The 16852-nt window shown below is 43.9% G+C and overlaps 1 protein-coding gene across 2 annotated transcripts; it reads left to right on the top strand.

The window, feature by feature from the left end:
- Window positions 1-1545: 1545 nt before the first annotated feature.
- Window positions 1546-16642, top strand: CEACAM7 (CEA cell adhesion molecule 7). Of its 2 annotated transcripts, none has more exons than XM_057300629.1 (5): window positions 1546-1875; window positions 2757-3119; window positions 5915-6193; window positions 12448-12575; window positions 15215-16642. In XM_057300629.1, exons 1-4 carry the CDS (start codon window positions 1812-1814, stop codon window positions 12537-12539), a joined length of 798 nt encoding a protein of 265 aa, XP_057156612.1. In that variant the 5' UTR covers window positions 1546-1811; the 3' UTR covers window positions 12540-12575; window positions 15215-16642. The 2 variants fall into 2 exon arrangements, with proteins under 2 accessions (XP_057156612.1, XP_003812495.2); XM_003812447.5 differs by having other exon boundaries at window positions 15195-16642.
- Window positions 16643-16852: the final 210 nt, after the last annotated feature.

The raw sequence follows: 16852 nt of genomic DNA, 5'->3' as shown, positions 1-16852 counted from the left end.
TGAGGACCCTGTAGAAAATCTTTGTATAACTTTTGGCTTCCCAACAATTGAACCACTAAAACCCTACTCTTGACCAGAAGCCTTATTGATAACATAAACGGTAAATCAATGTATTTTGCATGTTTATTTATATTATATACTGTACTCTTACAATAACATAAGCTGGGGAAAATAAAATGTTACTACGAAAATCATAAGGAAGATAAAACATATTTACTATTCATTAAGTGACAGTGGATCATCATAAAGGCTTTTATCCTTTTTTTGTCTCCAGGTTAAGTAGGCTGAGGAGGAGGAAAGGAGAGGGTGGTCTTGCTGTCTCAGAGATGGCAGAGGCAGAAGAGGTGGAGGGGACGCAAGAGGAGGGGACACACTCAGTGCAACTTTTATTTTAAAACATCTGCATGTGGCTGGGCATGGCAGCTCATGCTTGTAATCCCAGCACTTTGGGAAGCTGAGGTGGGTGGATCATTTGAAGTCAGGAGTCTGAGACCAGCCTGGCCAACATGGTGAAACCCCGCCTCTACTAAAAATACAAAAATTAACCAGGCGTGGTGGCGGGTGCCTATAGTCCCAGCTACTCGGGGGGCTGAGGCAGGAGAATCACTTGAACCCGGGAGGTGGAGGTTGTAGTGAGCTGAGATCGTGCCACTGCACTCTAGCATGGGCAACAGAGTGAGACTCTGTCTCAGGAAAAAAAAAAAAAGCAAAAAACAAACAAACAAAAAACAAAAAACAAACAAACAAACAAACAAAAAAACATCGGCATGTAAGTGGACCTGTGTGTTCAAATCTGTGTGTTCGAAGGTCAGCTGTAATTCCCCTGGACATGAACTTGGCCTTGCTAAGGTGGTGAAGGTGGAGCCTGGTTTCCATTCCTTGCTCCAACAGACCCTTCTTGTCTTTCACGCGTTCCTGCTGTGTCCCACCTCTTCCTTCCTGGGGCCTTTGAAGACCCTGCTCTGCCAGGGGTTTCTGTGCAGCTCCCCATTCCTTCCTGGCACCACCCATGGGGAAGGCGGGGTGACCACAGGACTGTCAGCCAGACAGAGGCTTCCAGGTCAGGTAGAACATGGAAAGGACCTGAGCCACAGCACATCCAAAAGACAGGGAGAGGGAGGGTTTCCTTGAAGCCTTCCCCAAGGACAGCAGAGCTCAGAGCCACACACCTCCCTCCACCACAGCTCTCTTCCCAGGACACACCAGACACCTCCCTCCACACCCAGGAGCTGTAGCTCCTCCTGAGACCCCTGGGCCTTGGTTTCTGTGCCTGGGTCAGAGGCCAGGCTGGTGACACTGGAGACAGAGGGCTGGTCCCTCCCCAGTTATCCCCCAGTGAACCCCTTTCTATCCCCCAGAGCCACCTCTGTCACCTTCCTGCTGGGCATCATCCCAGCAGAAACCCAAGGCCCAGCTGGGTTTCTCTGTCACAAGGGAAATAATCCCCCTGGTGTGACAGACCCAAGGCCAGAACACAGCATCGGTCAGCACTGGGAAAGGTTGGTTGTCCTCCCAGGGGACAGGGGTCCATCAGCCTTGCTACTCAAAGCTTTGTATCGGGAACTGAATATAGACAAAAGGGAAAGAGGAAGAGGGACAAAAGAGGCAGGAATGAGAGGGGAGGGGACAGAGGACTCCTGAGCAGAGACCCCACCCCTGGACCATGTGATCTTGGAAAGTGCTCCTGCCCTGGGAGGAGGCTCAGCACAGAGGTAGGAAGGACAGCAGAGCTGACAGTCACAGCAGCCCTGACAAGAGAGTTCCTGGAGCCCAAGCTCTTCTCCACAGAGGACAAGCAGGCAGCAGAGACCATGGGGTCCCCTTCAGCCTGTCCATACAGAGTGTGCATTCCCTGGCAGGGGCTCCTGCTCACAGGTGAGGGGAGGACTTCCTGGGAGTGGGTGGGAGGAGGGCCAGAGAGACTGGCTGGGGTCTCCTTGGGAGGACGGGGCTCTGAGAGGGGACAAAGGGCTTCTGTTGAAGTCCTTTGGGAGAAGACACCAGACAGGGACAGGAAACCAGAACAGGAAAATCACATTGGACTGGAATTGGAAAGGGTCAAGAAAATCTCACATGTTCTCTTTTCCTGGTTAATCATCACTAGCTGCTACATTTTGAAATATGATAATAATAACTATATCATGTGACACTTCAAATAAAAACATAACCAGGGCATAAAACATTGTCCCTAGCCACCAACCTCAGGCATTGGAAAATAAACCCCAGGATGTGGAGGGAGGGCCCTGGGAACTCTCATGAACTCATCTACTGGAGCCTGCAGCCTGTTCCAGGCACTGGGGTGCAATCCAGATCACACAAGTCCCTGCCCTCACAGAGCTCACGCTCTCATGGGGCAGAAGACAGACAGGCAAAGAGATCTAGAATGTGAAGCCAGGTGTTGACAAGAGCTCTAAAGGGAATAGAGCAGGGAAATGTCAGAAATGGAACACCCAGGGCTTCTAGAGAAGGTGTCAGGGAAGGGGTCTCCCAAGGATGCCCTGATGTAAGCAGGTCCTGCAGTATGGAGGGAGCCCTGCAGATCCCTGGGGAAGAGGATTCCGAACAGGGAAATGTAAGGTCAGAGGTGCTGAAGAAATAGGGGTCATGCTGCTGACATTGATCCAGTAGGACACACACACACACACACTTACTTCAAGATGGGGGTGGGTGAAGAGACCTGCTCAGGATCCAGGGCCCCATCTTTCCACCCCAATACATAGGTCCCAATATTGACTGATGTTCTCTCCCCCTCCTAGCCTCACTCTTAACCTTCTGGAACCTGCCAAACAGTGCCCAGACCAATATTGATGTCGTGCCGTTCAATGTCGCAGAAGGGAAGGAGGTCCTTCTAGTAGTCCATAATGAGTCCCAGAATCTTTATGGCTACAACTGGTACAAAGGGGAAAGGGTGCATGCCAACTATCGAATTATAGGATATGTAAAAAATATAAGTCAAGAAAATGTCCCAGGGCCCGCACACAACGGTCGAGAGACAATATACCCCAATGGAACCCTGCTGATCCAGAACGTCACCCACAATGATGCAGGAATCTATACCCTACAAGTTATAAAAGAAAATCTTGTGAATGAAGAAGTAACCAGCCAATTCTACGTATTCTGTGAGTGATACCTCCATGACTTCTGGGTGCTGGGGGCCAGTTCTACTTCATACACACGAGATTGTCAGGCCTGGGTTGTGCCTGTGTCCCCATCTACATTTTATCCAGTGTTGGAGTTTGGGCATTTAGTGAAGGACACACATGGGGGAGACAAACTTCTACAGACCAGAATCCCTTTCCTGCATCCAGATCCTGCAGATACTTGCTGCAGAGGAAGGACAGTCTGATGGGGGGGACTCAGCAGGGGGAGATCAGTCTCAGCCAAGATTCTGTGCCCTCCCCCTGAAAAAGACCCTGGAGAACTGGGTCAGAGCCTGGCCTGAGGGGTCCCCTGGAATCCTCACAGAGAAGCTCAGCCCTGGAAGCACAAGTCCCAGATCCCTGTCTCAGGGCTCTTGACTCCAGGTGACCCTAAGGAACCTGTGTCAGGGCTGGGTTGTGGCCTCCTGGGCTGAACTGACTGAGAGCAAGGATTTGAGCTGTTTGAGGATCATGGCTCATGGAGCTGGTCACCAGCCTGGTCACCCCCAGGGCCTCATCTGGGCAAGAACAGAGCCTCATCCTTCACCTGAGACTCAGCCTGGAGAGGACAGATGAACAGGATTACTAGGACCTCAGTCCCCCTGGATGAGGAACTTAAGAGAGGTCCTAGGGGAGTCAGTGTCCTCAGGGGGAGAAAAAGAAGAAGAAAGTTTCTGCTGTAAGTTCTTTGTACACCAGGAATCAGGTCCAAATAACCCACTCCTGGAGGCAAACAATCAGAGATCCTGCTTGTTTGGGCAGCTCTTCTACACAGGGCTCTCATCCAGGTAATTGTGATTATTTTAAGGTGAATTCACAGACAACAAGGCAAGCCAGAGACCATTTACACTTTATCTCATTTTGTTAAAGGAAACTGAGGCAGAAGGAAATACAGCCACTGAGGCAGGGTCTCACGGACCGGACAGTCACATCAGAGTCCCCAGGTCTTTGTAGCCACAGAGCTTGCTTCCTAGGCATCCAAGCCAGAAGTGGGAGATTCTGGTCTAGGGAGTGAGGAACAAATAGAGAATTAGTTTTTACCTAGAACTGAATCTCTTGCCTCAACTATCAGAGTCAGTGCTGGGAATGTCCAGGCCTCTCCCTTAGATTCACACTCCTACCCTCACTGGACCTGAAATCCTGTGTTTCCTGATGTGTTGGTGTCACTCCCACAGGAGGATAAAGGAGAGGACTTTGCTTTCTCTCCCCACTCACACCCTGCACATGCCAGGGCCCAAAGTGAGACACACATTCGCTCAGTAGTTCTCTCATGAAGGAGGGAGGGAATGAATGAAGGAATGAATGATCCATAATCTCTTCAGAGACTGGAACCTGATGCAGGATCCTAGGAGGTCTGGCACCTGTTCCCTGTCCCTCCAAGGGACTGAGACCCATGTTCCACCCCTCTCATCCCCTGCCCCTAAAGCCACCCCAGTGAGAGACTGAGACAGGAGGGTGTCTTGAGCCCAGGAGTTCAAGACCAGCCTGAGCAACATAGCAAGATCCCTGGATCTTAAAAAAAAAAGAAGCCACCCAGGTGTTGAGTCTCATGACTGTGTAAATGCTTGGCCATGGGACAGGGATGAGCAACTCCTTTATCTGCTCTCTACACTGACTCACCAGGGGGCCAGAGGCAGGACAGGTGTGCAGTCCCCAAAGCCCATGGGTTCATTCCACCCATTTTACTACCAACTCCATCCTCGTCTTGCTGTGGGGCTAAGGTCCTCCAGTCATTCCCGGGACCTCCTCCAGGTGCAGCGGCCTAGGCAGGTGCTGTCTGATGGGTTTGCTGTCCATTCCACATACACCTGTGTCCTCATGATGACACCATTGTCATAAGGTCGGGTCCCTTGGAATGGGAACTGCACCAGCCACTGGCATCTCACTTAGACTCTGCCTAGTTTAGATGAATTTGATCAAACTCTTGTTGTGTTTCCGTAGGTCGAGAGAAAAGGAAGAAAGCATTTCTCATGCCTGTGTTGGGATTTCCTCCGTTTTGCTGACTGCACAGGAGCTGGGGACAGGGAGCTCTTTGTAAATTTCCTAACATAACACACATCTCTTCTCCTAATTTGTCTTCATTGTTCTTGTTATGTCATTGAGAATCCTCAGATTTTCAGCCAGCCCCTGCTTGTCTCACTCACCCCTTCTCTATCTTCTTCTGGACTCTGCTGCACTTTCCTGGCGGTCACTAGCTCTTGTCAGTCACCATCAAACACCCGGGTAGAGCTGCCCCACCTGGAGGCCCTGCAGTCTGAGTACTAAACTCACCTCTAGACTTTTTCCTGGTCTCCTCTGCTATGTCTGCTCAAACACCCATTGTTATCATCACCCATCTCTGGGATATCCTTGGAAAAAAAAGGCTCAGAGAAACACCCCTTGGCTGGGTGGTGTAGGAGTGTTCAGCTGGAAGGAACTCAGCTCCTGCCCATTCGAGGTGAGGACCCCAAAGGGCCAGGTAGGCAGCCATCAGGAAAGGACCAGGAGAGGCACCAGTGGCTGTGATTGATGGTCCTGGGTCTGTCCATGGGCCAACGCTGCTGCACAATTTACACTTGAGAAAGTCTGTGCTTCTCTAAGACAAATCAGGCAGCCTCACAGTGTCTGAGCTCTCAGATCATTGTGCATCTGTCTTGTGATACACACACCTTCTGTGGGCTTTTAAGGACTTGAGTGGGCTTAGAGGTGGGAGATGCCAACTCTGATTGAAAGATGCCCGTGGGGGAACCAAGGGTGCCACACAGGGCAATCTTTTCTCTCTCTTATCTGCACAGCGGAGCCACCCAAGCCCTCCATCACCAGCAACAACTTCAATCCGGTGGAGAACAAAGATATTGTGGTTTTAACCTGTCAACCTGAGACTCAGAACACAACCTACCTGTGGTGGGTAAACAATCAGAGCCTCCTGGTCAGTCCCAGGCTGCTGCTCTCCATTGACAACAGGACCCTCGTTCTACTCAGCGCCACAAAGAATGACATAGGACCCTATGAATGTGAAATACAGAACCCAGTGGGTGCCAGCCGCAGTGACCCAGTCACCCTGAATGTCCGCCGTGAGTATCTTCTGTTCCTCTGTGGCCCAGGCTGACAGCCCAAATCCATGCAGCCAGAGACCAGGCCTCTTAGTCCCTCTCAGGTCCAAGTACACAGACCCTCACCTCTAGGCACCCAGGCTGGCCATGACTTTCTGCCACAAGCAAACCTGGGCAGACCCAGCCTTGACCAAGAATATGAGAGGAGGGGCTGCTCCTGTCCTGGGAGGCTCAGGGTCCACAGCCTGTGATGGGAGAAACAGGTGAATGTCTCAGTCTCAGTGAACACATCGGGGTTTGGTTGGGACTTCAGGATTGTGATTTGGGTAAGAGGGACAGTGCAGCCCTTCCACAGACCAGGAGCTTCCGCTTCCCTCTGAGGACATCACTTACGGCTTTATTCTCTTTGCTCCGGGTGGCTTGGACACCCCTTCTACCCCAGATATATCTTACGAGTTAGGAGCAAACCTTAGACTCTTCATCCATGTGGCCTCTAACCCACCCTCTCCGTATTTTTGGCTGAGTAATGGAAACCTTCTGCAACACATGCAAGAGCTCTTTATCCCCAAAGCACTGCAAAGAATAGGGTATCCTATACCTGCTATGCCCACAAATTGGCCACTGACCGCAATAGTACCACAGTCAAGATGATCACAGTCCGTGGTACATGGATCCCTGGACCGTTGGCATCATATTTTGAGATGGGGTCTCTCTGGTGTTAAGGAAGAGCTGAAAAAACTTTTCTTTTCTAGCCTGTGTCCCATGGGCACAAGCAGATCCCAAATTCTCCCCCCTGAACCCTCTCACTCTGTCTCTGCAGACCCTCCTCCCTGTACTTCAGTAATTTCTCATGGCTGATTATGGATCCAGCCTGGAATGTGGGGAGGGGGCTCCCTCAGCCCCAAAGCCCCAGGTAGTGGAAAGAGCTTCACAGAGGGAAAAGCAGGAAGGGTCCTTAAGGGTTCTCTCGGTCACCAATACGTCCCTTTTTGTCACCTCTTTGTGTTCTTTTGCCTAATTCATGAGCTACAAGGAAGAAGGAGGCTTTGAAACATCTCACACTTTTTCCCCAGATGAGAGGAGGAAACCCCTTGGACGAGGGAGGAGCAGCTCAGAGTCTGCTCCCTGCTCTGCTCCCGGCTCACCTGGTGACTGGCCCTGCCCTGACTCCACCTGGGGTGGGACCTGGGTGTGTGGAGAAGGTGCTTGGGCGACCTGTCCTGAATCTGGCTAAATTGAGCTGTCAATCAATGGCAGAGCCTCTCCTGGGTCAGGCTTCAGGGAACTGGGAAGAGAGGGAGCCCTGGGGCAGACTCTTGAACTGTGGCCTGGCTCTGAAGTCACCAGCTGTATGATGCTGTGGACAAAGCACAGAGCACAGCTAGGGATGAACATTTGGACAAATAGGGAGATTCAGCCACCGGGACTCTGCAAGGGAGGGAAGGGGCAGGGCCACAAAGTGTGTATTTAATAGCGAGGATAAGAGTACCAGCCACTATATATTCATAAAGGTTAAGCACTCATAACCTGAAATTTACCATATTAGCCATTTTACATATACGGTTTAGGGCTGGGCGCGGTGGCTGATGCCTGTAATTCCAGCACTTCGAGAGGTTGAGATGGGTGGCTCGCTTGAGCTCAGGAGTTCAATACCAGCCTGCACAACATGGTGAAACCCTGTCTTCCCAAAAAATTAGCGAAACATGGTGGCACATGGCCTGTAGTTCCAACTACTTGGTGGGCTAAGGCGGGAGGACCACTTCAGCCCAGAATGTCGAGGCTCCAGTGAGCCTTGATTGCGCCATTGAATTCCAGCCTCGGTGACAGAGTGAGACCCTGTCTCCAAAAAAAGTATGGTTTAGTGATATCAATTGTATTTATACTGTTGTGCAACCATCACCACTATCCATTTCCAGAACTTTTTCAACTCACCATGCTAAACCTCTGCACTCAATAAACAGTAACTCTCCACTCCTTCTAACCCTAGTCCCTGGTAGCCATCATTCTACTTTCTGTCTGTCTGTAATTGGCTATTTTATTAATAAGTACCTCACATCAATAGACTCATATAAAATTTGTCCTTTTGTGTCTGGCCACATTTCACTTAGCATAATGTCTTTAAGGTTCATTCACGTTGTAGTATGTATCAGAATTTGAGTCTCATGAGTGTGTAAATGCTCGGCATTTTATTTTATTTTATTACCTGTTAAGACTGAATGAGTTTCCATTGTGTGGATATATTTCATTTTGCCTCTTGACTTATCGTTCGGTGGACTTTTGAGCTGTTTCCACATTTTGGCTATTGTGAGTAATGCTACTATCAACATGGGTGTACAAATATCTTTTCAAAGCCCTACTCTCCATTATTTTGGGCATATGACCAGAAGTGGAATTGCTGCATCAAATGGTAATGCTTTGCTTAATTTTTTTGAGAAACGGCTCTACCATTTTCCACTGTGGCTGCACCATTTCACACTCCCACCGGCAATGCATGAGAGTTTCAATTTTCCCACCTCCTCAAAATACATGTTTTGTGTTTTCTTTTCTTTCTTTAAATCAAAGCCATCCTAACATGTGTGTGGTGGTGTATCACTGTGGTTCTGATTTGCATATCTCTAAGTATTAGTGATGTTGAGCATCTTTGCATGTGCTTATTGGCCATTTGCATATCTTCCTTGGAGAAATCTCTGTTTTAGTCCTTTGCCCATTTTTAAATTGGGTTTCTGGGTTTTTGCTGTTGAGTTATATTAGTTCTTTATATATTCTGAGAATTAATCCCTTATCAGATATATGATTTGCAAATATTTTCTCCCATTCCATGGGTTGCCTTTTCACTTTCTGGATAATGTCCTTTGATGTAGAGAAGATCTTATTTTTTATGAAGTCAAATTTGTCTGTTTTTTTTTTGTTGCCTGTGCTTTGGGTGTCATAGCCAAGAAATCATTGTGAAATCCAATGTCATGAAGCTTTCCCCCTGTGTTTTCTTCTAAGAGTTTTATAGGTTTATCTCTTAGATTTAGGTCTTTGATCCATTTTGGGTTAATTTTTATATGGTGTTAATTTTTATATGGTGTTAAGTAAAGATTCAACTCATCCTTCTTCATGGATATCCAGCTGTCCCAATATCATTTGTTGAAAAGACCATCCTTTCCCTATTGAATGGTCTTGGTACCCTTGTCAAAAATAATTTGACTATAAATGCAAGCATTTGTTTCTGGGCTCTCCATTCTATTCCATTGGTTTCTATGTATTCCTTTATGCCAGTACCACACTGTGTTGATTACTGTGGCTTTGTAGTAAATTCTGAAATCAGGAAGTGTGAGTCCTCCATCTTCATTCTTTCATATTGTTTGGCTATTTAGAGTCCTGAGACTCTATATGAATTTTAGGATTTTTCTATTTCTGCAAAATATGCCACTGGGATTCTGGTAGGGATTGCATTAATATTATCATCTTAATGATATTAGGTCTTCCAATCTATGAAAATGGAATTTCTTTCCATTTATTAATATATTCTTTAATTTCTTTCAGCAGCATTTTATAATTTTCAGCTTACAATTTTTTCACCTCCTTGGTTAAGTATATTCCTAAGAACTTTATTCTTTTTGATGATAATATGAATCAATTTTTTTCTTAATTTCTTTTCAGATTGTTCGTTGTAAGTGCATAGGAATACAACTGTTTTTTGGCTGGATGCAACGGCTTACACATGTAATCCCAGCACTTTGGGAGGCTGAGGTGGTCAGATCATTTGGGGTCACAAGTTCGAGACCAGCCTGACCAATATGGTGAAACCCTGTCTCTACTAAAAAAAAAAAAAAAAAAAAAATTAGCCAGGTGTGGTGGCGCACGCCTGTAATTTCAACTACTTGGGAGGCTGAGGCAGGAGAATCATTTGAACTGGGGAGGCAGAGGTTGCAGTGAGCCGAGATCATGCTACTGCACTTCAGCTTGGGCAATAAAATGAGACTCTGTCTCAAAAAAAAAAAAAAAAAGAGAGAGAGAGAGAAAGAGACAGAGAAAAAAGAAAAAAGAAATACAGCTGATTTCAACTGATTTTTGCATGTTGATTTAGTATCTTGCAGTTATACTGAATCTGTTTATTAGTTCTAAAATTTTGTTTTAATCTCTAGGGTTTTCTACATGTAAGTTCCTGTCATCTGCAAACAAAGTTAATTTTACTTCTTTCTGATTTGGATGTTATTTTCTTTCTTCTTGCCTACTTTCTCTTACTAGAACTTCCAATACTACATAGAATAGAAGTGGTAAAACTAGGCATTCTTGTCTTGTTTTTATCTTAGAGGGAAAGCTTTCAGTCTTTCTCCCTGGAGTATGATGTTAGCGTTGGGCTTTTCAGATAATGCCTTTATTATATTTGAGGTAGTTTCCTTCTATTTATAATCTGAGTGTGTTTACTATGATAGAATGTTGAATTTTGTCAAATGTTTTATTGGTTCAGTCTCCCTAGTAGTTATTAGTCTATTCAGATTTTCTGTTTCTTCATGGTTCCATTTGGAAGGTTTTATGTTTCTGGGAATTTATTTCATCCAGGTTCTCTAACTTGTTGGCATATAATTATTCATAATACTCATAACACTTACTATTTCTGTAAAATTGGTAGTAATCACTTTCATTTCTGATTTGAGTAATTTCTATCTTCTCATTTTTTTTCTTAGTCGATCTAATTAAAGGTTGTGAATTTTGTTGAACTTTTTTGAAGAACCACCTTTTGGTTTCATTGCTTTTCTCTATTGTTTTTCTAGTCCACTCTAATCTTTATTATTTCCTTCATTAGCTAACTTTGGGTTTCATTTGTTTTTCTCCTATATCCTTAAGTTGTAAAGCCAGGTTGTTGATTTCAGATCTTTCTTCTTTTTAAATGTATGTATTTATAGTTATACATTTCTTGCACAAAATTCTTAACTTCTCTGAACCTTAGTTTCCACAACTGAAAATTGCAATAAGAGTGCCTGCTTCACAGTATTGTTTTGAAGATTTAATGTAATAATCAATGAAACATTCAGCAAAATGCCACATGCAGAGGAACTGTTTCATAAATGTTAGCTGCTGTTAAAGCTACCATTATTATTAGCCTTGAAGTCAGGTAGTCTTAGAGTCAAATCCTAGATCCGCCTGTCACTAGCTGTATGACATTGGGTAAGTTTTTTCACCACTCTAAGCCACCTCTATTTTCTACCTGACAGTATTATTTTACAGCTCAAATGAGATACATGTAAATAATTTAACACAGGGCCTGACACATAGGAAGCACCCCTCAACAGTAGCTAATATTAGTGATTATTAATCATCAGTCTGAGTTGACTGATGACTGATGAGAAATTAAGCCCAAATTATTGCAACAGAAATAAAGAAGAAACAGATGCAGAAGGTATTATATATACATGTGCATATATATATTCACATATATACACACGTATATACATATACATATACATATACATATATATGGGAGAAACAGGCATTACACAAAAAGTCCACTGGGACATGGTTACTGATTAATATGGGAGAGGGAAAAGAACAGAGTTAAATACGAAGTCTCAAGCCTAGTATGTTAGTTTTCATTCAGAGAGATGCAGCCAAGATGGGATTAGACATGCAATATAATTTTGAGGGAAAAACACCTGTGAGGGAAAGTGGGCTGGGAGGGGGAGGAGCCTGGGAGAGCCCTCAGATCATGATGCAGATGTGATGCCTGTGGAGGAGAAAGAGAAAAAAAAGAAAGTTTTAGATTGCAGTGCAGTTCGAAGAGAGTTTCTGCAAGACTGTTGGGAATTCCTCAAGCCCATCACCTTTCAGAGCAAAACAGTCTTGCAGAACTTGACTTGCTTTCACACACCTGCTGGGAGCCCATGGGAAGTGAGGTCTCTGTGCAAAGGAGGTGGTGAATTCAAAATGCACTAACTGCCACAACTGAGACACTAAGGAAAAAAATGCAACCATGAAAAAGTGGGAAGTTTTAATGACATACAAGATTAGCAATCAGTCTTTCTCAAATTTCAAAGGCTTCAAAAATATCTGAGTGTAAAAAGGTCAGGATGGAATTGACAGAAGACTGACCATCAACCTGGAAACCTGGTGAGATGAAAAACCTGCAAGAATTTAGTTGGATAATCATCACCCAGCAACCTTCCCACAAAAATAATGTATTCCTTGAAGGAACAAATAGAAACGACTTCATGCTGAGAGTTGGTTCCTGGGGGACTTCCCTGTAAAATAAGATCAACTTCATTCCTTCTCTTTTCTTTCCATGACAGATGAGTCAGTACAAGCAAGTTCGCCTGACCTCTCAGCTGGGACCGCTGTCAGCATCATGATTGGAGTACTGGCTGGGATGGCTCTGATATAGCAGCCTTGGTGTAGTTTCTGCATTTCGGGAAGAGTGGTAGGTGTTATGACCTTTCCTCTTATCCTATTTCCTGCAGGGCTGACTGCCACGCTTGGGAGAGGGAAAGGACTTCTTCACCTGTATCTGGGACTAGATCTCCTCCTCCTCCCACTAAACTCCTGCTTCTAAGCACTAATTCCTGCAGGTCTCTTCTTCCCTGGTCTTCATGCTTCCTGTACTCCACTGTCTCTTAGACATGACTACTCCCAGCCTCTGCTCATTTGTTTCCCCAATTCAATACATTGTGAAAGCTTCTTGGTCCTTTTTAAAACATCTTTCACTTGTGCTGTTCTCTCCATTCCCATAAACCTCAACAACTGCTTGAAGTCCTGCTTGACTTCTTTTCTCTAGTCTTTGAATGCTTCCTAGCATATGACTACTTCATTACCTTCCTAAAATCACCTACTCAAGAACCTGCAGGGGCCTACTCTAGCCCATTAGATAAGTTCACATTTCTTCTCTTCATGAATCCTTTTTACTTCCTTTACCACTACTCCTGAGTATAATTTCTCCATCCTAATTAGATCTGTCTTCCTATACATCCCTGCCCTTCCACCCCATATACACATAGAATTCTTAGTTCCAATGTTATGTCTAAAAACAAGGTAACCTTCCTCCACCACCTGCATTGTGGAGTTACCCACACCCTTCATCACAAGCAACCTCTGTCCTTGTGGAGGACAAAGATGGTAGCATTAGTATGTGAACCTGAGACTCAGGACACAACCTAAGCATGGCTGAGAATCTTTTCCTGATAACCAATTCATGTGTTCATGAAAGATACAGAAATGAAGAAGGCAAGGTCCCTACTCCAGGGAACATAAAGCCTAAGACAGACGATAAGACAAAGGGCCAGGTGCATTGGCTCACAACTGTCATCCCAGTGCTTTGGGAAGCTGAGGTGGGAGGATCCTCTGAGCCCAAGAGCTCAAGGTTGCAGTGAGCTATGATTGTGCCTCTGCACTCCAACCTGGGCAACAGAGCAAGATCCTGTCTCCAAAAAATAAGACATGAAAAATAATTGTAATACCAAAATAGAAAAAGATAAATTCCACAAGAAGAAAGAGAAATCTAATGGGAAATATGGCTACACACTGGAATCATTGGGAAATTTTTAAAAGAACAACTGATTTCCAGGCTCTGCTCATACATTTTGATTTAATGGTCTAGAGTGGGACCAAGGCGTTATTATTTAAGCCTTCCCACATGCTACTAATGTGCAAGCAGGATGCAGAACCCCTGCTCTGGTAAGCAGGACTTGGGCTTAAATCAATGGTTTGTAGCTAGGGGTATGTATCAAAATTACCTGGGGAACTTTTTCAACATACATAAGCTTATACATTGTTGGCCATATTTGTTAATGGGCTATGCCCTGAACTCAGTAATCCAGTTGAGAAACAGAAGCGAGATGGAAATTCACCTTAATTGATATGTTAAATTATATGGAAAACACTGTCAAATGACAAGTGATGCCAAACCTTCTCTAAGTTATATTTGCGGGTATGTTATTGATGTGAATGTTTCAAAAATTATATGAGATTTCTAGAAATCTAATATTTTGTCAGTCATAGTGTTACATGCCACAGAAATAACCAAATTTGTTTGTGAGTGGTGTCATTATCATCAAATCTATCAAATCTGAAGTCTTATCAGATTTTTAACCATTGCCATCTTAAGTCTTTGTCATTCACAGACAGTTGTTTTGATTCTTCTCTAAAAGCACTTGGAAATGGTTACAGTCCAAAACTGCTTCTTTTCCAAGGAGATTTATGGCTAAGACTCTGACAAGTTGTCTTGAATACAAGTTTCTGATAACTTTAGAATCATACCATTGGGCTAAGAATTTCCAAAACTTTAATGAAGAGATATCTTCATGAAACTGCCAATCAAGATCAAGCAGAACAAAAAATTAATTTCATGGGACTAGATGAACTAATGAGGATAATGTTTTTATGAATTTTTAGTTGAAGTTTTGATGATTCTTTAAATGTTTTGTTTTCCAAATTTGAAGGAACATTTTTCTTTTAAGCTATCTATAGCTTACAGAAACTTGGTAAAATACAACTTGTGAACAAAAATTGAAACATTAATTTTTCTCCCTACATTTTCCATCCAGAATCAGGCAAGTATTCATGGGTGTTCACATTGTTATGAAAATAGTTATTTGCATAAGTTCAATAAGAATCTGTTCTGTTTATAACAGGATACATTTAAAAATGCTGGTTATATTACCAAGGCTTTGGCTGGGATGTCATATTTGGAAATATACATAGAATGAACCCGTAGGTACTGAGGTACTGCAGGCAAAGTCTGAAGTCAGCCTTGGTTTGGCTTCCTAGTGCTGAGAGGTTTCTAAAAGTTTAATCTGAGATTCCTTATCAAACCTTCCAGCAAAGCAAACTTAAAAAGATGCTATGTGGTCAATCGCTATTCTTGCTATACTTCTTATATAAAGAATCAGACCAAGTTTGATGAGACTCTACCTATTTTGTAAACAGATTAGTCTTACTCTGATTAACTTTGGTAGAAACAGGGAGAGATAGAGAAAAATTATGTTCAGAAGAAAGACTATAATACAACTGCTATCAAATTGTAGCCCTGTATTTTGTTTTCAAGTTTTTATTATCCACCTGTAGACTGGACTGGATTCTTCTAGCTCCTTCAATCCCATTTTCTCCTGTGGCATCACTAAGTATAAGACCTGCTCTCTTCCTGAAGACCTATAAGCTGGAGGTGGACAACTCAATGTAAATTTCAAGGAAAAACCCTCATGCCTGAGATGTGGGCCACTCAGAGCTCACCAAAATGTTCAACACCATAACTAGAGACACTCAAATTGCCAACCAGGACAAGAAGTTGATGACTTCATGCTGTGGACAGTTTTTCCCAAGATGTCCCAAGCCTCATCGTGACGAGGCTCTTATCCCACTCCATTTTTCCCTGCTCATGCCTGCCTCTTTAATTTGGTAAGATAATGCTGTAACTAGAATTTCACAATCAGCGCCTTGTGCAAGTAATTTGACAGTGTTGGATGTGTCATGTCATCATGTCAAACCCAAATATTTGACCTAAGGGATCCTTTATTCTGCCCAGTGGCTAACTTTAACAACATCCCTAATACAACTGTTTATTCAAATGCACGGTGGTCCCTTTTAGAGTTAGACCTCTAGACTCACCTGTTCTCACGCCCTGTTTTAATTTAACCCAGCCATGGGATGCCAGATAACAGAATTGCTCCCTACTAGCTGAACAGGGAGGAGTTTGTGCAGTTGCTGACACTTCTTGTTGCACATAAATAAATACAATGGGTATATAGAGACTCAGTTGCAAAAATTAACAAATATGCTGCTTGGTTAAAATGGGTAGGCTTCTCATGTGGCTCATTCTTTAATCTATTCTCTTTTATTTGGTTTGGTTCATGGGGTCTCTGCCTATGGATCATACTCCAAACTCTTGGTGTGATCCTCCTGATTGTCACAATATTAGTTACCCTGGTGTGCTGTATTCTCTAAAACCTTTAAATGTTTGCATGCAGCCATTCGTCAAATGTCAAATATTCTCTCTTTGGCTGGAATGACAAAAACTCAAATAAATGTATGATTAGGAGGACATCATAACCTATGAATGATGGAAGTCCAAAATGACGGTAACTGACAGTAGTGTTAATGCCTTATGTTTAGTCAAACTCTCATTTAGGTGACAGCCTGGTGACTCCAGAATGGAGCCAGTCATGCTAAATGCCATATACTCACACTGAAACATTGAGGAAGCAGGTAGATCCCAGAACAGACAAAATTTTCCTAAAAACAGGAGAGTCCAGGCTGTCTGAGTCAGCACAGTAAGAAAGTCCTTTCTGCTTTAACTCTTAGAAAAAAGTAATATGAAGTATTCTGAAATTAACCAGTCAGTTTATTTAAATCAATTTATTTATATTCTTCTGTTCCTGGATTCCCATTTTACAAAACTCTACTGTTGTATTGCCCAGTAGGAGCTATCACTATATTTTGCAGAATGGAAACTGCCCTGATTCATGAATCACAAATAAAAGCCAATTGGATCTATAACTGAATTTGTTGTAATTTTGTCTTTCGATGCATGTTTACAGCCAGTGATGGCCAGTGGAGTCTCTCTGGCTGCATCATTCTCACCCTGACCCTTCTGCCTCTCTCTTTCACTTACAAGGACCCTTCTGACTACACTGAGCCCACCCAAATTATCCAGAATAACCTCGCATCTCAAGAAACTTAACTTCATCTCACCTGCAAAGTCTTTTC

Source organism: Pan paniscus, chromosome 20, assembly GCF_029289425.2.
Source record: "Pan paniscus chromosome 20, NHGRI_mPanPan1-v2.0_pri, whole genome shotgun sequence".
Lineage (NCBI taxonomy): Eukaryota > Metazoa > Chordata > Mammalia > Primates > Hominidae > Pan > Pan paniscus.
This window is presented reverse-complemented; position numbering and strand designations above follow the sequence as displayed.

Coding starts and splice junctions, on each gene's coding strand:
- CEACAM7 (XM_057300629.1), top strand. CDS start 1,812: ATGGGGTCCCCTTCAGCCTGTCCATACAGAGTGTGCATTCCCTGGCAG. Junction 1,876..2,756: donor GCAGGGGCTCCTGCTCACAG/GTGAGGGGAGGA, acceptor TCCCCCTCCTAG/CCTCACTCTTAACCTTCTGG. Junction 6,194..12,447: donor AGTCACCCTGAATGTCCGCC/GTGAGTATCTTC, acceptor TTTCCATGACAG/ATGAGTCAGTACAAGCAAGT.